This window comes from Mustelus asterias, chromosome 29 (genome assembly GCF_964213995.1).
Source record: "Mustelus asterias chromosome 29, sMusAst1.hap1.1, whole genome shotgun sequence".
In the NCBI taxonomy this organism is placed as follows: domain Eukaryota; kingdom Metazoa; phylum Chordata; class Chondrichthyes; order Carcharhiniformes; family Triakidae; genus Mustelus; species Mustelus asterias.
In genome coordinates, this window is record NC_135829.1 from 1,270,272 (window position 1) to 1,292,473 (window position 22,202).

Here is a 22,202-nt window from a genome sequence, read left to right on the forward strand (position 1 = left end):
CTGAGGGCATTGTGGCTAAGTTTGCAGATGATGCAAAGATAGGTGGAGGGACAGGTAGTATTGAGGAGGCAGGGAAGCTGCAAACATGGACAGGCCAAGAGAGTGGGTAAACAAGTGACAAATGGAATACAATGTGGGAAAGTGAGAGGTTATGCAATTTGGTCGGAAGAATAGAAGTGTAGATTATTTTCTAAACGGCGAGAGAATTCAGAAATGGGAAGCGCAAAATGACTGGGAATCCTAGTTCAGGACTCTCAAGGTTAATTTGCAGGTTCAGTCGGTAGTTAGGAAAGCAAATGCAATGTTAGCATTCATTCCGAGAGGACTAGAATACAAAAGTAGGGATGTACTGCTGAGGTGGTATAAAGCTCTGGTGAGACCACATTTGGAATACTGAGAGCAATTTTGGACACCATATCTAAGGATGGATGTGCTGGCCTTGGAGGGGGTCCAGAGGAGGTTCACGAGAATGATCCCGGGAATGAAAGGCTTGACGTATAAAGAATATTTGAGGACTCTGGGTCTGTACTCGATGGAATTTAGAAGAACGAGGGAGAATTTCACTGAAACTTACTGAATACTGAAAGGCCTGGATAGTGGATGTGGAGAAGATGTTTCCATTAGTAGAAGAAACTAGGATCGAAGGGCACAGCCTCAGAGTAAAGGAACCGAGGTGAGGAGGAATTTCTTCAGCCAAAGGGCGGTGAATCTGTGGAATTCATTGCCACAGAAGGCTGTGGAGGCCAGGTCATTGGGTGTATTTAAGACAGAGATAGATAGGCTCTTGATTGGTAAGGGGATCAAAGGTTATGGGTAAACTTATCAGCCATGATCAAATGGCGGAGCAGACTTGATAGGCCGAATGGCCTAATTCTGCTCCTATATCTTGTGGTCTTTATCTCCTGGTTAGTCACTGCTGGTTAGACAATGTCTTAAAGATACAGACAATGTGGGTCTTTATCTGTATCTTTAAGATATTGTCTGTATCTTTAAGATCTGGTTGGCTGTAGGGATTCGCATTCTAATCAGTATTCTGTAACTTGATTTTGTGTCTCTGTGCCCTGTTTGAGAGTACATTTCCACTCCATCTGACGAAGGAGCAGCGCTCCGAAAGCTAATGGTATTTGCTACCAAATAAACCTGTTGGACTTTAATCTGGTGTTGTTAAAACTCTTACTGTGTTCACCCCAGTCTAACGCCGGCATCTCCACATCATGGATATAATGAAGCCATTGATCGCTGTCAGTTGTCTGTTTAATCTTGAATTTCTGCGAATCAGCGCATATTAAACGTATAAGTGCATTAACATGGTGACAATTGTGTCAAAAAAATTTAACAGGATAAAATACTAATTTCCAATCTAATAAAGATGGTTCGATCTGTCCAGTCATACAGATGGGCAGTGCAGAACATCAATAAGTATATATGAACGTGATGGCGCGGTGTAGTAAAGCCAAAACCGATGTCGTAAAATCAAATTTATAAACGTTGTAAGGTCGAGGACTGCCCATACGTCAAAAGTACCTAATTGATCTTAAAGTAAGTGTACAGGTACAGCAGGCAGTAAAGGCAAATGGTATGTTGGCCTTCATAGCGATAGGATTTGAGTATAGGGATAGGGATGTTTTGCTGCAATTGGATAGGCCACACCTGGAGTATCGTTATTAAGTCATAGAGACTCAATAGCATGGAAACAGGCCCTTCGGCCCAACTTGTCCATGCCACCCCTTTTTTAAAAACCACTAAACTAGTCCCAATTTCCCGCATTTGGCCCATATCCCTCTATAGCCATCTATTGTGCACAGCTTTGGTGTTCTTATCTGAGGAAGGATGTTCTTGCTACAGAGGGAGTGCAGCGAAGGTTTGTCAGGCTGATTTCTGATTTCATATGAGGAGAGACTAAGTCAGTTAGGATTATATTCATTGGAGTTTAGGAGAGCGAGAGGGGATCTCATAGAAATTTATAAAGTTCTTAACAGGATTGGACAGGGTAGATTCGGAAAGAATGTTCCCAATGGTGGGAGAGTCCAGAACTGGGGTCATAGTTTGAGGATAAGGGATAAACCTTTGAGAACTGAGGTGAGGAGATATTTCTTCATCCAAAGGCTGGTGAATGTGTGGAATTGACTGCAACAGAAAATAGTTGAGGCCAAAACATTGTGTGATTTCAAGAAGGAATTCGATATAGCTCTTGGGACTAGAGATACGAGGGAGAAGAAAGGATCACGGTATTGAATTTAATGATTAGCCATGATATAATGAAAGGCGGAGTAGGCTTGAAGGGCGAAATGGCCAAATCCTGCTTCTATTTTCTACGTTTCTATGTTTGTAAGTGCTTTGAAATGTCCTGAAGTTGTGAAAAGTGTTGGATAATTGCAATTTTTTTCTTATTTTAAACTCTAATTTGGAAAAAACAGAAGTGATTTAATTTTTAGCCTTCATAGCAGCAAAAACCTTATACTTATTGATCGTGCTTAGCTAAGGACATTTAACTTGGATTTATGGCTCAATGCTTGGTTTCCATGAAATTTTTTGAATTAAAACTGACTTTTTTTAAATAAAAGCAAAGAAATCATTAATTCATAGTCAAACACCAACAAAAATGCCAAAGAGCTGAGAAGGTATGTTGGACATTTTGTTTCATGTTTTAGAAAATATTACACTGAGCCAGACAGACCAAGCAGGCGCCAGGTTCTACTGTGCTGACTTAGCTGGTCTCTGTGGGAAAGGCACAAAGTAATTCTGAATCACAGGGGGATATCAGTCAAAGCTCCTCTATGGGGGATATCAGTCAAAGCTCCTCTATCCTGTGGGAAATGCATCAGTCAGTATGGTGTGGAGAGAAGAACTGGATTGGTCCTCTAAGGTCAAATATCCTGTCGAGCCTGATAGCTTAGAGTCCATCCCTAATGTAAGATCCTGTCAGACCATTGGCACCTGTGGAACTGTAGGTCAGGGTGAGTCAACATCCTCGGGAGAGAAGAAACTAAGACAATTGAACGAAGAAAACAGAACACAATAAGTCATTTATACTTGTAAGTAACAGCAATGTATTGTTTACTTTTCAGTCTGCTTATGAAAACAAAACTGATATTTATTACCCTGAAACCTCAAAAAGCAAGTTGTGATGGTTAATATAGAATTAATTGTGCTGAGTCTTGCAACAGAATAAAAGCAGATGTTGCAAATAATCTGAGTTTCTCCACTGTGGTCTGCCACTATTGTCCAAATCCTATAACAGTACATATAATAAAACTCAGAATGCTTTAACCACAGCTAACAAAACACACCATTTGCTTTTCCTGTTCATTTCCTATCTGCTCCTGTTTGCATACAGACACTATTTGCATACAGAGTACGGTGCAATTAGAGCTGATAGAGAAGCACTTTCCTTAGTTCAACAGCCCGACTCTCACCACCCAGGTTTAGATGTGAATGGGGTGTTTCAGTGGGGGAGCATTTTGGGCTCAGCAACCATAATTCCATAACATTTCGAGTAGTCATGGATAAGGACAAGAGTGGCCCTCGGGTGAGGGCGCTTAACTGGGCGATGACCAATTACATCCCAATTAGACAGGAACTGGGGAATGTGGATTGGGAGCAGCTATTTGAGGGCAAATTCATGTCTGGCATGTGGGAGGCTTTAAAGGCCAGTTGATTGAAATGCAGGACAGGCATGTCCCTGCAAAAATGAAGGATAGAAATGGCAGGATTCGGGAACCATAGATGACAAGGGAACTTGTAAGCTTAGTCAAAAGGAAAAAGGAAGCATACGATAGGTCTAGGCATCTTAAAACTGACAAAGCCCTTAAGAAGTATAGTGAAAGTATGAAGGAACTTAAACATGGAATTAGGAGGGCTAAAAGGGGCCATGAAATGTCTTTAGCAAACAGGGTCAAGGAGAATCCTACGGCATTTTATACATATATTAGGAGCAAGAGAAAGAGTAGGCCCACTCAGGGACAATGAAGGAAAGATATGCATGAAGCCACAGGAATTGGATGAGATCCTTAATGAGTACTTTGTATCGGTATTCAACAAGGAGAAGGACATGACAGATGTCGAGGTCAGGGATAGGTGTGTGAACGCTCTAGAGAATGTCAATATATCAAAGGAGGAAGTGTTGAGTATTCCAAATTGCATTAAGGTAGACAAGTCCCCGGGGCTGGATGGGATCTGTCCCAGGTTACTGCGGGAGGCAAGGGAAGAAAGAGCTGGGGCCTTAACAGATATCTTCACATCCTCTTTGACCACAGGCGAGACTCCAAAGGACTGGAGAATAGCCAATGTTGCTCCCTTGTTTAAGAAAGGAAGCAGGGATAATCCAGGAAATGATAGGCTGGTGAGCCTGATGTCTGTGGTGGGAAAGCTTTTGGATAAGATACTGAGGGACAGAATATATGCACATTTGGAAGAAAATGTAGTAGTAGTGACAGGCAGCATGGTTTTGTACAGGGAAAGTCATGTCTTTCCAACTTGATTGAGTTTTTTTGAAGAGGTGACAAAGAAAATTGATGAGGGAAGGGCTGTGGATGTAGTTTATATGAATTTTAGTAAGGCGTTTGACAAGGTCCTACATGGCAGACTGGTACAAAAACTAAAATCACATGGGATTCAGGGGGGACTGGCTAGAAGGATACAGAACTGGCTTGGTTATAGAAGACAGAGTAGCGGTGGAAGAGTGCTTTTCGGAATGGAGCTCTGTAGCTAGTGGTGTTCTGCAAGGATCAGTGCTGGGACCTCTGTTGTTTGTAGTATATATAAATTATCTGGAAAAAAATGTGGGGAGTCTGATTAGTAAGTTTGCGGATGACACGAAGATTGGTGGAATTGCTGATAGTGCCAGGGATTGTCAGAGGATACAGCAGGATATAGATAGATTGGAGACTTGGGCACAGAAATGGCAGATGGAGTTTAATCCGGACAAATGCGAAGTGATGCATTTTGGAGGATTAAATTTAGGTGTGAATTATACTGTAAATGGCAGAACCCTTAGGAGCATAAACATAGAGGGATCTGGGCGTGCAGGTCCACAGCTCCCTGAAAGTTGCAACACAGGTGGCCAAAGTGATTAAGAAAGCACATGGCATGCTTGCCTTCATCAGCCGGGGGACTGAGTATAACAGTTGGGAAATCATGTTGCAGCTATATAAAACTTTGGTTAGGGCACATTTGGAGTATTGCGTGCAGTTCTGGTCAAACTACCAGAAGGATGTGGAAGCTTTGGAGAGAGTGCAAAGAAGGTTCACCAGGATGTTGCTTGGTCTCGAGGGAGTCTTTTTCCAGGGTCAAAAGATCAACTACTCAGGGGTATAGGTTGAAAGTGAGAGGGAGAAAGTTTAAAAGAGATGTAAGGGGCAAGTTTTTCACACAGTGGGTGGTGAATGCTTGGATCGCGCTGCTGGAGGAGGTGGTGGAAGCAGATTCTATAACAATGTTCAAGAGGCATCTGGATAGATACATGAATGGGCAGGGAATAGAGGGATAGGGACCTCGTAGAGGCAAGAAAATATTAGATTAGAGAGGCATCTGTGTCGGCACAGACTTAGTGGGCCGAAGGGCCTGTTCCAGTGGTGTACTTTTCTTTGTTCTTCGTGAAGAAAGGTCATTGGGGCAAAGTTCAGCAGATGACTGACTCCTGTGCATTTAATAATAACCCAGGAAGAATCAGCAAGAAAAGCATTACCAAATTTTTAAAAATGTTCTTGTCAATGGCAATCTAGTCAGAATGAAACGTGGAATGAAATGTCACTTTTTCACTCCCAGTTTGCTGTTATAATTTATTGTCTTACTTTGCGGTGTGCTTCAGGGATCAGTGCTGGGTCCACTGTTATTTGTCATTTATATTAATGATTTGGATGAGAATATAGGAGGCATGATTAGTAAGTTTGCAGATGACACTAAGATTGGTGGCACAGTGCACAGTGAAGAAAGTTATCTCCAATTGCAACGGGATCTTGATCAATTGGGCCAGTGGGCTGGCGAATGGCAGATGGAATTTAATTTAGACAAATGCGAGGTGATGCATTTTGGTAGATTGAACTAGGGCAGGACTTACTCAGTTAATGGTAGGGTGTTGGGGAGAGTTACAGAACAAAGAGATCTAGGGGTACATGTTCATAGCTCCTTGAAAGTGGAGTCACAGGTGGACAGAGTGGTGAAGGAGGCATTCGGCATGCTTGGTTTCATCGGTCAGAACATAGAATACAGGAGTTGGGATGTCTTGTTGAAGTTGTACAAGACATTGGTAAGGCCACACTTGGAATACTGTGTGCAATTCTGGTCACCCTATTATAGAAAGGATATTATTAAACTGGAAAGAGTGCAGAAAAGATTTACCGGGACTTGATGGATTGAGTTCTAAGGAGAGGCTGGATAGACTGGGACTTTTTTCTGTGGAGCGTAGGAGGCTGAGGGGTGATCTTATAGAGCTCTGTAAAACAATGAGGGGCATAGATCAGCTAGATAGTCAATATCTTTTCCCAAAGGTAGGGGAGTCTAAAATTAGAGGGCATAGGTTTAAGGTGAGAGGGGAGAGATACAAAAGTGTCCAGAGGGGCAATTTTTTCACACAGAGGGTGTCGAGTGTCTGAAACAAGCTGCCAGAGGTACTAGTAGAGGCGGGTACAATGTTGTCTTTTCAAAAGCATTTAGATAGTTACATGGGTATGATGGGTACAGAGGGATATGGGCCAAATGCGGGCAATTGGGATTAGTTTAGGAGTTTTAAAAAAAGGGCGGCATGGACAAGTTGGGCCGAAGGGCCTGTTTCCATGCTGTAAACCTCTATGACTCTATTGTTGGTGACTGTTAGCCTTTCAACAGTAGCACCTGTTTAATGTATGATATCAGCTGTACTGTTAGGAATATGGAAACACAATGCTACGCATTGCATTCTAACATCTCACATCTAGCAAACACCAGTGGTAAAGATTTACGACCACAATTATGACAGGTCAATGAAAATCAAGTACTGAGAGAAAGAGAGCATAAAACAACACAATTGAATCAACTTGGTGTTCCATCAACCTCTCTTTGGCTCTTTCAGAACCTGAGAGCTGTACTACTAACCCTCAAATATTGCAGAATTACATTCACAATTCAAAACTTTCTAAAATCATCTTTCGTAATTTTAATTCAAATGCTGTGATAGACTGGCTGAGGAGACAAAAGGTAAATTTAAAAAGTTATACATTCTTTATGGTATGTGATATTACGTAATATCTAACCATTATTTTTAAATGGCATAATTATTGCCCCATGTATTAGTCTATTTCTTTGACTCTATGGAATGGAATCTATAGTAGAAAGCACAGCGTAGGTTCAAGTGCCCCTTTAAACAGAATGGAACTATTTCTGTGAACTCCACTGTGGAAAGAGCAGAAATTTCTACAGAAAAAACCATTGTATTGAATTCTCGATTTAACACAGACCTTTCAAGTCTTCCGGACATCCTGAAATGCTTTACAGTCAAATTGATTATTGTTGAAATGCAGTCATTGTCTAAAGTCAGGAAACATAACTGCCAATTTACAAATAGCAAACTTCTAAAAACAGTAATGAAATGAATGACCAGATAACATGTTTTTGTGATGACGCTTGAGGGATAATTATCAGCAAGGACACCAGGGAGAACTCCATTATCCTCCTTTAAAACAGTACCATTCCATCTTGAGGCAGATGGTTTAATGTCCCATTCAGAAGAACACACCACCAACAGTGGTGAGATGTCAACCTAGATTATGTATTCAAGTCTCTGGAGAGGGGCTTGAAGCCATCAACTTTTGACTCAGAAAAAAAAGTGCTGTCTCTGAGTCAAGGCGAACCCACAAATTAACTAGATTAACAATGTTTATCTATCATATACTTTCCCTCTTTTTCCCCATTCTATGTTAAGCTCCTGTATAAATTATTTTCCATGTTAATGTGCATCAAGGCAATGTACAATGTGCATTATGCCGTATGTACACAACTTAATTTCAGTTTAAAGCTATTCACCATCAATGTTTGTTCATCTTCCTCATTGTAATAGGGCTGGTCAAATGCTGCTATCCCACTGATGGATGCAGGTGAAGTTTATGAAATAACCTAAATCCCTTAGATTCTGGAAGATTTCACATTTCAAAATAGCTCACGTAACATCTTTATTCACGAAAGGAGGGGAGCAGAAAGCAGGAACCTACAGGACACTGAGCCTAACATCAGCAGTAGGGAAAGTGCTAGAATCCGTTATTAAGGTTATATCAGGATAAGGAGGTTATATCAGGATACTTTGCCTTTAAGAAATATGTATGCATCATGTTTCTTGTAAGGGGTATGCTTAGAATTCAGATTTGTTTTGCAAGGTGCTGATTTGTTTTTTAACAAATCTTTTAAATTGGTGGCTGGAAATACAGGATAAGTTCTAATATTAGATATGGAGTCTTTGCTTAAACAAAGTTAATGCATTTGTGTTTACTTAGGATCCCCCTGGGGTTTAATTAGGTTGATTGACAGAGAGAGAGTCATGTGGTTAACGAGAAGAGTTAAGTTCACAGGAATGAAAGAGTTTCAGTTTCTTTTTTTAAAAATACAAGCAGTTACTGTCTGGGCTGCCAGGAGAAAGCAATATCTCTGTCCAAAAGCTCCAAGCCTGGTAACGTAAGTCAAAGCAAGTATGCCTGTGTTTTGCTAACTAATTTTAAAGAGGGTTTAGGTCTATAAGAGAAATATTGCCTGATTGGAACTCAGTGATAAATTAGCAGGTAAGCATTGCATCATGTCATGTTTAAGTATTGTACAATTGTTAAAAGTTAAGCTAATTAATTTGTTATTGTTAAACTGTGTTGGTAAATCAAGTTTGTTTTGATAAAAGCTTCCTAGTTTTTCAGTAGAATCATACCCGGAGTGTAACATCGTATCCTCACATTAATGCCAAAATAGAAATTTGTGGTGGTCCAGTCTGACTTCATAATATACCTTAGGGTTTCTAATCGGTACCCTAACAATACTTAGAAAATCATGATGTGATCAGATCCAGCATGGCTTTGTAAAAGAGAAAGTGTGCTTAACTAATCTATTAGAGTCTCTTGACAAAGTAACATTCAAAGTGGATAAAGGGAAACAGGGAGATGTGGTGGACTTCGATCGCCAAAAGCTATTTGATAAGGTGCCGCATCCAAGGTTACAAGGTGCAGGGGATAGCACATTAGCGTGGATAAAGGATTGGATTGATTAGTTAACAGTAAGCAGAGAGTATGGATAATTGGGTTGGGTAGTGCGCTGGTCAGCGAAAGGAGGGGAGAAAGGGAGGTAGATACTAAAGTTGTTGTTTCCAAAACACCAACTTGCAAGGCACTAGCAGAAAGCACACACCCACCTTGGGAGGCCAGCTACAGCCCAGGGACCAGCCACAAAGCCTCCTGCAGTCGATTTAGCAGATGAAGTAGTATAATGTGGATAAATATGAACTTGCCCATTTTGGCAGGAAGAATAGAAAAGCAGCATAATATTTAAATGGAGACTGTAGACTTTGGTGGTACAAAGGAATCTGGGTGTCTTGGTACATGAGTAATAAACTCTGCAGGTACTGTAAGTGATTAGGAAGGTAAATAGAATGCTGACATTAATTGCATGAGGAATGGAATATAAACATTTTACTGCAGCTGTAAAGAGCCTTGTTGTGACCACATTCAGAGTCTTGTATACAGTTTTGGTCTCCTTATTTGAAAAAAAAGATATAATTGCCTTAGAAGCAGTTCAGAGAAGGGTCACTCACCATTTAAAAAATATTTGGATAAGTACATGGATGGGAAAGGATTAGAGGGATATGGGACAAATGCAGGCAACTGGAACTAGCTGGGAGGGCACCATGGTTGGGCATGGACCTGTTGGGCCGAAGGGCCTGTTTCCGTATTGTATTGCTCTATGACTCTACAACTCATTCCCGAGATGAAGTGTTTGTCTTAGGAAGAAAAGATGAACAGATTAGACCTAAACCCACTGGAGTTTAAAAGAATGAGGGGTGCTTTTATTGCATGTGTAAGATCCAGAGGGGACTTAAGAGGGTGGATTTTTCTTCTCGTTGGGGGTGGGGGGTGGGGGGAGGTGGAGCGTAGAACTTGGGGACATAGTTTAATAATAACCAGTCTGCCTTTGAAGACAGAGAAGAGGTGAATTTTCTTCTCTGAGGGTCATTACAGTGTGGAATTTTCTTCCCCAGGTAGTAATGGAGTCTGGGTCTTTACATTCATTCATGGTTGAGTTGGGTAGATTTTTGTTAGACAAGGGTGTCAAGGGTTATGGGTGCAGACAGGAAAGTGAAGCTGATCAATCATGACCTTACTGAATTGTGGAGCAGACTCCAAGGGACGAATGACCTACCACTGCTCCTCGGCTCTAGGTTCCCGTTACCTTTTTGCACCACTGGATGTTTCTGGACTCTGTTGCAAATGCTCTACAGAATATGCTAAGTGACAGATTAAACCTACTCTGACTTGGGCTACATACAGCACCAAATCTGATACAGAAACAAGTACTTACATTCTATGCTCTATTCTAAGTTTCACTTTTGGTTTATATATTTAGTCATTAATTTCATTCTGTTTATGCAATTAGTTATTAGTTGGTTATCCTCTGAACAAATTGTGATTTGAAAAAAGTGATTTAAATTACTTGACAAAATCTGCTGTCTTCTTGTATTTAAACTGAATAACAATGTCAGAGGTTAGAGATTGGAAACAAGTTGAATGTAAGTAATTGGAAATTGTTGCAACTGTTGACATGAAGTTAGTATGAACAGTCAAATTCATCAAAAGTAACCAACTTACCCACCACATGTGCCTGTATTCTTACTGTAGTGCGTGCGAGGCTCACTGGAAGCAAGTTTAAGCAGCTCATTCCACTCTCGCTCCCATTCCTCTTCAGTATAAACCAAACCAGACTAGTTCACCAAACGAGAAATAGAGCATTTAATTTTGATGCCACATTTTAAATGTGTTCACATAACTGAATAATTAAGCCAGTAGGAAAAAATGATTTAATAGCTATGTCATATCTTGTGCTAGCACATGGAGTCTGCATTTACCCCAATTTACACAGGAAGGGGGAAATTTAGAAGCTTCAGGTCCGAGATTGTGCTTGTCCAGCCCATGCAACTGCTTCCAAACCCAATTTTTTACTTTTCTGATGATGGACATGCTGCAGTGTTGTGGGGGGTGGGGGGGTTTGGGGGGTGGGTAGTCTATAAAGGCTGACGATTCTGTTGCTTTCCTGTACAACAAGACCGACGGCTCAGCTACAGCCAAACCCCCCTCCACCTTGCACCCAAAACCCTACAATGCCAGATACTGTTAGTGGCAGAAATCTGTTTGCTGTTCACAGTGCTTTGTCCCCAGAACAATGGGAAATAATCTCTTCCAATGAGTTTTTGGCAATGGGGTCACTGGCATTATCTGCAATGTTGCCTTGGTGATGCAACTGCAATGCAAACGTTCAATGTATTAGTGGACATCAGCAAAGTTTTACTACATACGTATTTTTGGGGCCAGAATTGCAAATCCACAATTATTTTAAATATTGTTGAGTTAGACTGTGTCATGGAAATACCCAAAGGAAAGCTGGCATTATTCCCCAACCCGATTTAAAGAAAAGTGCAACAGGATTGTCTAGTTACATGAGAAGTCCATCATACAAAAGCTACTTAACCAGCTAGATTAGAAATCTTCCAACAATTTCTGAGTTTTATTTGATAATAAAAACTTAACCCTGACAGGAAATGGCGACTTGTGTTAATGTGGTGTTGCCAAGTCATGGAAACTAACCACATTCTTTTCTTTGCGAACACAAATTGTCAGGTTTTCTAGTTCCAAAGAAACTTGAAATTTAGCCAATAATGTAATGTAATTCTTCTTCATGCATCAAAAAGGCAAGTTTAAAACGAGGCTCAAAGTAGCATACAAATAAGCATCAACACCATGTGAATAGGATCATCAATTGTATCAAAGTTAACAGGACATTAAAAAATTTGGTTATACATGCACACGAAAAGGAAAAGTAGGTGATTCAGTCCCTTGAGCCTGCTCCGCGATGCAATAAGATCATGACTGATTTGTGTTGAGTTCCAAGTCCCCCTCTACCCCCAATAATCTTAGATTCCCTTGCCTAACAAAAATCCATCTACCTCTGCCTTAAAAATATTTAATGACCCACTTCCACCACCTTCTGAGGCAAAGAGGTCCAAAGTTGCACAATCCTCGGAGAGAAAAAATTTCCCCTCATCTCTGTCCTATGGGCAGCACGGTGGCACAGTGGTTAGCACTGCTGCCTCACAGCATCAGGGATCAGGGTTCAATTCCCAGCTTGGGTCACTGTGTGTGTTGAATCTGCACGTTCACCGTGTTTGGGTGGGTTTCCTCCGGGTGCTCCAGATTCCTCCCACAGTTCAAAAGACGTGCTGGTTAGATGCATTGGCCATGCTAAATTCTCCCTCAGTGCACCCGAACAGGCGCCGGAGTGTGGCGACTAGGGGATTTTCGCAGTAACTTCATTGCAGTGTTAATGCAAGCCTACTTGTGACACTAATAAATAAACTTTAAAAGGGTGACCCCCTAACTTTGTCCCCTAGTTCTGGACTCACCCACAAGAGTCTTTCCACGTCCACCTTGTGAAGACCAACAGGTTTATTTGGTATCACGAGCTTTTGGATCTTACATACTTTAACCAAGTCGCTCCTCACTCTTCTAAATTCTAGTGGAAACAAACCAGCCTGTCCAAACTACCCTCAAAAGACAATCCGCTCATTCCAGGTATCAATCTAGTAAACCTCCTCCAACGCATTTACATCCTTGCACAAGGGGACCAAAACGGCACCCGGTATTCGAGACACTGTCTCACCAACGCCCTGTATAACTGAAGCATAACATCCTTGCTTTTATATTCAATGTTCCTTGTAATAAAGAATAGCATTCCATCAACCTTCTTGATTACATGCGGTATCTGCACACTAACTTTGTATGAGTCACCTACGAGACCACCTAGATCTCTCTGCACCTCGGAATTCTGCAGTTCTCTGTCTAAGTAATACTCAGCTTTTTATTCTTTCTGCCAAAGTGATCAACTTCACACCTTCCCACATTATACTCCATCTGCCAGATTTCCAGCCACTCACTCATATCCATCTGCAAATTCCTTATATTTCCTTCACAACATATTTTCCTACCTATCTGTGTCATTTGTAAATTTAGCTTCCATGTCTTTGCTTCCCTCGTCCAAGTCATGGATGTAAATTATAAAAAGCTGAGGCTCCAGCACAGACCCCTGCGGAGCACCACTCATCACATCCTGTCAGAGAAAGACCTATTTATGCTTTCTGCCAGTCAGCCAATCTTCAATCTAGGCTAATATGTTACCCATGAGCACTTATTTTTTGCAAAAGCCTTCAATGTGGCACTCTATGAAATGCCTTCTGGAAATCCAAGTACAATACGCCCCCTTTATCCACAGCACATGTTACTTGTTCAAAGAACATTGATAAATTGATGAAGGAGCAGCGCTCCGAAAGCTCGTGATACCAAATAAACCTGTTGGACTTTAACCCGGTGTTGAGAGACTTCTTACCGTGCCCACCCCAGTCCAATGCCGGCATCCCCACGTCATAAATTGATTAGACATGATTTCCCTTTCACAAAACCATGTCGACTCTTTTCAATTACCTTGAGTTTTTCTAAATGCACAACTATAACTCTCTAATGACCGATTCTAACACCTTCCGCACAATAGATGTCAGCAATTTCCTGCTTTCTGCCTCCGTCCCTTCTTGAATAGTCGGTTATATTTGCTACTTTCCAGTCTGATGGAACCTTTCAGGAGTTGAGCAAATTTTGGAAAAGTAACAGCAACACATCTACTCCCTCATTGACCACCTCTTTCAAGACCCTAGGATGAAGTCCAGCAAGACCCGGAGACCTGCCAGTCTGCATGCAGCTCCATTAGTTTGCCCAATACAGCTTTCCTTGTGACTGTAAATTCACCAAGTTCCGCTGTCCCTTCCACCTCTGATTCACAGCTATTAATGGCAATGTGTTTTGCATCCTCTATAGTGACGACAGAAAAAAATGTTTATTTTATGCACCATTTCCTTACTATCTATTAACTCCTCATTCTCACTCTCTAGAGGACCATCACTCGTTTTACTCATTCTTTTCTTTTTGAAATACCTGTAGAAACTCTTGCCATCTGTTTTTACATTTCGAGCTAGCTTCCTCTCATCCCTAGTTTCTTTCTCTTGATTAACTTTTTAGTTATTCTCTGCCACTCTTTATATATTCTGACTAATTATCCACCTGCCACTCATCTTAACGCAGTTGTATGCTTTTTCCTCATGCTTTCCTTAACTTCTTTAGTTAACCAGATGGTGGGTCCTCCCTTTAGATATTTATTAACTTTAGATATCTATTGTTTATTTCCATTCTTGTTAGATATTCAATAATTATCCTTTTTTCTGCTAAATATTCAGTTAAAACAAGATGATTTTGAAAGGCAAATTCCCTCACATCCTTCATATTGTCCTAAGTCAAAGAGGAGTTTGGGTGGAAAAATAACACCTCAAATTAATGTAGCATGAAATGAATTGACCTCTTTTGAACAAAAACCTTGTATTAATAAAATCTTTTACATGACGACAACATCCCAAAGTGGCTTACAGCCAATGAAGTATTTCTGACACAAAAACAGAAAATGCTGGAAAATCTCAGCAAGTCTGACAGCATCTGTGGAGAGAGAATAGAGTCAACGTTGAGAGTCAGGATGACTCTTCGTCACAGCTGAAGTGTTTTGACGTATAGCTACTTTTGTAATGTTAGAAACACGGCAACCAATTTGCACACAGCAAGATCCTCCAACAGCAATGTGATAATGATCGAATAATCCGGTTTTGTGATGCAGACCGAGCAACAAATATTGGCAAGGACACGAGGGATAACTCCTCTGTTCTTCTTCAAAATAGTGCCATGGAATCTTTTACATCCACACAAGGCAGTCAGGGTATCATAGAACATAGAACATAGAACATTACAGCGCAGAACAGGCCCTTCGGCCCATGATGTTGCACCGACCAGTTAAAAAAAAACTGTGACCCTCCAACCTAAACCAATTTCTTTTCGTCCATGAACCTATCTACGGATCTCTTAAACGCCCCCAAACTAGGCGCATTTACTACTGATGCTGGCAGGGCATTCCAATCCCTCACCACCCTCTGGGTAAAGAACCTACCCCTGACATCGGTTCTATAACTACCCCCCCTCAATTTAAAGCCATGCCCCCTCGTGCTGGATTTCTCCATCAGAGGAAAAAGGCTATCACTATCCACCCTATCTAAACCTCTAATCATCTTATATGTTTCAATAAGATCCCCTCTTAGCCGCCGCCTTTCCAGCGAAAACAATCCCAAATCCCTCAGCCTCTCCTCATAGGATCTCCCCTCCATACCAGGCAACATCCTGGTAAACCTCCTCTGCACCCTCTCCAAAGCCTCCACATCCTTCCTGTAATGTGGGGACCAGAACTGCACACAGTACTCCAAGTGCGGCCGCACCAGAGTTGTGTACAGTTGCAACATAACGCTACGACTCCTAAATTCAATCCCCCTACCAATAAACGCCAAGACACCATATGCCTTCTTAACAACCTTATCTACTTGATTCCCAACTTTCAGGGATCTATGCACACATACACCTAGATCCCTCTGCTCCTCCACACTATTCAAAGTCCTCCCGTTAGCCCTATACTCAACACATCTGTTATTCCTACCAAAGTGAATTACCTCACACTTCTCCGCATTAAACTCCATCCGCCACCTCTCGGCCCAACTTTGCAACCTGTCTAAGTCTTCCTGCAAACTACGACACCCTTCCTCACTGTCTACCACACCACCGACTTTGGTGTCATCAGCAAATTTGCTAATCCACCCAACTATACCCTCATCCAGATCATTAATAAATATTACAAACAGCAGTGGCCCCAAAACAGATCCCTGAGGTACACCACTTGTAACCGCACTCCATGATGAATATTTACTATCAACCACCACCCTCTGTTTCCTATCCGCTAGCCAATTCCTGATCCAATTTCCTAGATCACCCCCAATCCCATACATCTGCATTTTCTGCAGAAGCCTACCATGGTGAACCTTATCAAACGCCTTACTAAAATCCATATATACCACGTCCACTGCCTTGCCCCCATCCACCTCCTTGGTCACTTTCTCAAAAAACTCAGTTTAATATTTCCTCAGAAAGATGGCACTTTCCTCTGTATTGCGCAGGAGTGTCTGTCCTGGTTTGAGACTTAAACCCATAACATTTTGGCTCCGAAGAAAGATTGCTACATAGCTAACACAGTGTCCATTCAACTTTATGTACATTTAAAAATTGATAATAAATTTGGCTGAAAATTTTTTTATGTAGTTAAGGGTACAAATGAAATAATTTCTGAATTTCATCAGTTCTTGAAGTCCTTCCGAAGTCAATTCCAGCCTTCACAGCAGTCTCAACACTTGGATATGGTTTTGAACGATATCAGTGAGGAGTGATATAGATTGAAGTATTTTGCCTTATTAGGAAAATGTGAATATGAATTTCAAAGTAGATAAATGCGAGATATTATCTTTTGGAAAGATAAATAAGGAAATTACATATTACTTGGTAAATAAAACCTAAATGGGTAGAAGAGCAAAGGGATCTGGGAGTACAAATATAGAATTCACTAAAAATAGTGATGCAGGTTAACAAGGTCACTTAAAAAAAAACAAGCCAAACACTAGGGTTTATGCTTAGAGGAACAGGACTGAGGAATGATCCCAACTTGTATCAAAGCTTGGTTAGATCAAACTTAGAATAAAATGCTGTGTACGTGATATTGTGACACTGGAGAGGGTGAAATAAAGATTTACAAGGATGATAATGAACTTGTAAAATTATATCAAGGAAGAACTGCTTTGCTCCTGAAAATAGAAGGCTGGAGAGTGGCCTGATAGATCTTTAAAATTATGAAAGCCAACACAGTGTTTTTACTTGTGGGGAAGAGCAAAATTATAAATTGTAACCATGAAATCAGAAGAAACTTCTTAGGGTGCGGGTAAGAATTGGAACTCTCTGCAACAACTTTATTTATCGGGCACTGTTAACATATAAACAACCTGATGCATTATTACAAAATATGACAACGAACCACATGTGGAAATATTAGGTTTTACTCCACATTCCACTTAGACCCGAAAACACACTTGCTTATCAGGAATCTATCTTCCTCCGACTTAAAAATATTCAAAGACACTGCTTCCACCGCCTTTTGAGGAAGAAAATTCCAAAGACTCACAACCCTCGAGAGAAAAAATTCTTCTCCTCTCTATCTTAAATGGGCAACCCCTTACTTTTAAACAGCGACTCCCGGTTCCAGAAGGAGGCTATTCGGCCCATCGAGTCTGCACTGACATCAATCCCACACAGGCCCTATCCCCGCTTAGATACCCTGCTAATCCCTCTAACCTATCACATCCTGGGACACTAAGGGTTAATTTAGCATGTCCAATCAACCTAACCTGCACATCTTAGGACTGTGGGGGGGAAACCTGAGCACCTGGAGGAAACCATGCAGACTCAGGGAGAATGTGCAAACTCCACACAGACAGTGATCCAAGCCAGGAATTGAACCAGGGTCCCTGAAGCTGAGAGGCAGCAGTGCTAACCACTGTGCTGCCCTGGAAATATCCTTTCCACACCCACCCTATCAAGACCCCTCAGAATCTTGTGCTTTAATCAAGTCACCACCTACATTTCGAAACTCCAGCGGAAACAAGACTAGACTGTCCAACCTTCCCTCATTACAGAACCCATCCAATCCAGATCTAGTCTAATAAATCTCTTCTAAAATGCGTACAATGTATTTACATCCTTCCTTAAACAAGGAGACTAGTATTGTTAACAATACTCCAGATGTGATCTGACCAATGCCTGTAGAACTGAAGCAAAGCTTGCCACTCTGATAATCAATTACTCTCCCAATAAACAGTGACATTTTATTTCCTAACTGCTTGTTGTATCTGCATTCTAACCTTCTGCGATTCATGCACTAGGACACCTCTCTGCATCGCAGAGCTCCAACCTCTCACCATTTAGATAATATATGTTTCCTTTTTATTCTTCGTGCCAAAATGGACAACCTCACATTATACTCCATTTGCTAAATCTTTGTCCACTCACTAAACCTATCCATATCCATTTGTACTTCTTATAACTTACTTTCAAACCTATCTTTGTCATCAGCAAATTTAGTAACCATACCTTCAGTCCCTTCATCCAAGCCACTTATATAAATTGTAAAAACTTAAGGCCTGATACTGATCCCTATGGCACACTTCTCATTACATCTTGCCATCCAGAAAAAGACCCATTTATGCCAACTCAGTTTCCTGTTAGCTAGCTAATCTTCTGTCTGTGTCTTCTGAAAGTCTAAATACAGTGCATCTACCAATTCCCCTTTATCCACAGCACACGTGACTCCTTTATAGAACTCCAATAAACTGGTTAAACATGATTTCCCTTTCACAGAACCCCATGGACTCTGCCTTGAATTTTTCTAGGTGTTCTGTAATAACATCTTTAATAACAGCTTCTAACATTTTCCCTATAATAGATACTAAATTAACTGGCCTGTCGGTTCCTGCTTTTTGTCTCCCTCCATTTTTGAATAAAGGATTTACATTTGGGATCTGATCAGTAATGGAACCTTCCCCGAACCTAGGGAAGTTTGGAAAATTAAAATCAGCGCATCAACTATCTCACTATCCACTTCTTTTAAGAGCCTAGGATGAAGTCTGTTAGGATCCAGACTTTCTCAGCCCACAGAGTCTACAATTTGCTCAATTTCAATGATTAGGGGGAGCATCACGGCAGTAGTCAGAGATGAAATAACCGAGGGATCATCCGGCGAGGCTTTGTGGGTGGAACTAAGAAATAAGAAGGGGACGGTGACCTTATTGGGGTTGTGTAGGTTGACAAATAGTCAATGGGAATTATAAGAACAAATATGCAGGGAGATTGGCGAGACTTGCAGGAGTAATAGGGTTGTCATAGTAGGGGATTTTAATTTTCCTAACATAGACTGGGACTGCCATAGTGTCAAGGGTTTAGATGGGGTGGAATTTGCTAAGTACGTTCGGGAAAGTTTTCTCAGGCAGTATGTGGAGGGTTCTACTCGGGAAAGGGCAAAACTTGACCTACTCTTGAGAAATAGAGCCGGGCAAGTGACTGAGGTGATGGTGGGGGATCACTTTGGGGCCAGTGACCATAGTTCTATTAATTTTAAAATAGTTATGGAAAGGGACAAAACTGGTCCATAGTGGCAAGTTCTAAATTGGGGTACAGTGAATTTTGATGGAATTAGACAGGAGCTTGCCAGGGTTGTTTGGAGTTGCTTGTTTGAGGGCAAAGGAACCTTCGGCAAGTGAGAGGCTTTTATAAGTGAAATAGCTAGAGTTCAGGGTCTATATGTTCCTGTTAGGGTGAAGGGCAAGGCTGGGCGGAGTAGGGAACCCTGGATGACAAAACATATTGAGGTTTTGGCCAGGAAGAAGAAGGAGGCATAGCTCGGGTACAAGCAGCTGGAATCGAGGGATCCCATGGAGGTGTACAGGGGATACAGGAGTTTACTCAAGGAAATTAGGAGGGCAAAAAGGAGGCATGAGGTAGCTTTGGCTGAGAGGATTAAGGCGAATCCAAAAAGATTCTTCAAGTATATTAAGGAAAAAGAATAACTGGAGAGAGAACAGGACCCCTTAAAGACTAAAATGGACACGTGTGGAACCGCAGGAGAAGGTCGAGGTTCTCAATGAATATTTCTCCTCTGTGCTCACCATAGAGAAAGACATGAAGACATGGGAACCTGGGAAAGTTAGTGGCGATATATTGGGGACATTTCGCATTACAGTAGAGGAGGTGATTGAACGTATTAAAATGTATGAAGGTGGATAAATCTCCTGGGTAGGTACATCCAAGAACACTGCGTAAGGTAGAGAAGAAATTGTGGGAACCCTGGCTGAGATATTTGCATCATCATTTGCCTCAGGTGAGGTACCAGAAGACTGGAGGGAAGCAAATGTTGTACCCTTATTTAAGAAGGGCTGCAAAAGAAAAACCTGGGAATTATAGACCAGTAAGCCTAACATCTGTGGTGGGTACGTTACTAGAGAGGGTCCTAAGGGCTAAGATATGCAGACATTTGGAAAGAAAGATAGGTTTGATTAGGAGTAGTCAGCACGGCTTTGTGCATGGGAGATCATGCCTCACAAATTTGTTAGAGTTCTTTGATGAAGTGACCAGGAGGTTGATGAGGGCAGGGCTGTAGACGTAGTTTATTTGGACTTCAGTTAGACCTTTGATAAAGTTCCACATGGTAGGCTGCTCTGGAAGGTTAGATCACATGGAATCCAGGGAGAGCTGGAAAATTGTATAGACAATTGGCTTGATGGTAGGAAGCAGAGGGTAATGGTGGAAGGACGCTTGTCGAACTGGAGGCCTGTGACTAGTGGTGTGCATGATGTGGAGATGCCGGCGTTGGACTGGGGTAAACACAGTAAGAAGTTTAACAACACCAGGTTAAAGTCCAACAGGTTTATTTGGTAGCAAAAGCCACACAAGCTTTCGAGGCTCTAAGCCCCTTCTTCAGGTGAGTGGGAATTCTGTTCACAAACAGAACTTATAAAGACACAGACTCAATTTACATGAATAATGGTTGGAATGTGAATACTTACAACTAATCCAGTCTTTAAGAAACGAAACAATGGGAGTGGAGAGAGCATCAAGACAGGCTAAAAAGATGTGTATTGTCTCCAGACAAGACAGCCAGTGAAACTCTGCAGGTCCACGCAACTGTGGGAGTTACAAATAGTGTGACATGAACCCAATATCCCGGTTGAGGCCGTCCTTGTGTGTACGGAACTTGGCTATCAGTTTCTGCTCAGCGACTCTGCGCTGTCGTGTGTCGCGAAGGCCGCCTTGGAGAACGCTTACCCGAATATCAGAGGCCGAATGCCCGTGACCGCTGAAGTGCTCCCCAACAGGAAGAGAACAGTCTTGCCTGGTGATTGTCGAGCGGTGTTCATTCATCCGTTGTCGCAGCGTCTGCATAGTTTCCCCAATGTACCATGCCTCGGGACATCCTTTCTTGCAGCGTATCAGGTAGACAACGTTGGCCGAGTTGCAAGAGTATGTACCGTGTACCTGGTGGATGGTGTTCTCACGTGAGATGATGGCATCTGTGTCGATGATCCGGCACGTCTTGCAGAGGTTGCTGTGGCAGGGTTGTGTGGTGTCTTGGTCACTGTTCTCCTGAAGGCTGGGTAGTTTGCTGCGGACAATGGTCTGTTTGAGGTTGTGCGGTTGTTTGAAGGCAAGAAGTGGGGGTGTGGGGATGGCCTTGGCGAGATGTTCGTCTTCATCAATGACATGTTGAAGGCTCCGGAGGAGATGCCGTAGCTTCTCCGCTTCGGGGAACCACTTTCGTTTCTTTCGTTTCTTAAAGACTGGATTAGTTGTAAGTATTCGCATTCCAACCATTATTCATGTAAATTGAGTCTGTGTCTTTATAAGTTCTGTTTGTGAACAGAATTCCCACTCACCTGAAGAAGGGGCTTAGAGCCTCGAAAGCTTGTGTGGCTTTTGCTACCAAATAAACCTGTTGGACTTTAACCTGGTGTTGTTAAACTTCTTACTAGTGGTGTGCCTCAGGGGTCAGTGCTGGGCCTATTGCTGTTTGTTATCTATATCAAAGATTTGGATGAGAATGTACAAGGCATGATCAGTAAGTTTGCAGATGACACTAAAATAGGTGGTACTGTAGACAGTGAGGAAGGTTATCACAAATTGCAGCAAGATCTTGATCAGCTAGGGAAGTGGGCTGAGAAATGGCAAATGGAGTTCAATAAAGATAAGTGTGAGATGTTGCATTTTAGAAAGTCAAATCAAGGTAGGACTTTCATGGTGAATGGTAGGGCCTTAGGGAGTATCGTGGAACACAGGGACCTTGGAGTTCAGGTGCACGGTTCTCTAAAGGTGGAGTTACAGGTAGATGGAGCAGTGAAGAAGGCTTTTGGCATGCTGGCCTTCATCAGTCAGGGCATTGAGTATAGAAATTAGGAAGTTATGTTGCAGTTGGTGAGGCCACACCTG

The 22,202-nt window shown here is 41.8% G+C and overlaps 1 protein-coding gene across 9 annotated transcripts in view; it reads right to left on the reverse strand.

Annotated features, from left to right (window-relative positions):
• The window catches only part of otud7a (OTU deubiquitinase 7A), a 141,055-nt gene that overhangs the window by 20,644 nt on the left and 98,209 nt on the right, over positions 1-22,202 (reverse strand). For all 9 annotated transcript variants that reach the window (XM_078199889.1, XM_078199886.1, XM_078199883.1 and 6 more), the window contains one exon: positions 10,809-10,921. In XM_078199889.1, coding sequence (XP_078056015.1) covers positions 10,809-10,921 — 113 coding nt within the window. The remainder of the gene's footprint in view (positions 1-10,808; positions 10,922-22,202) is intronic.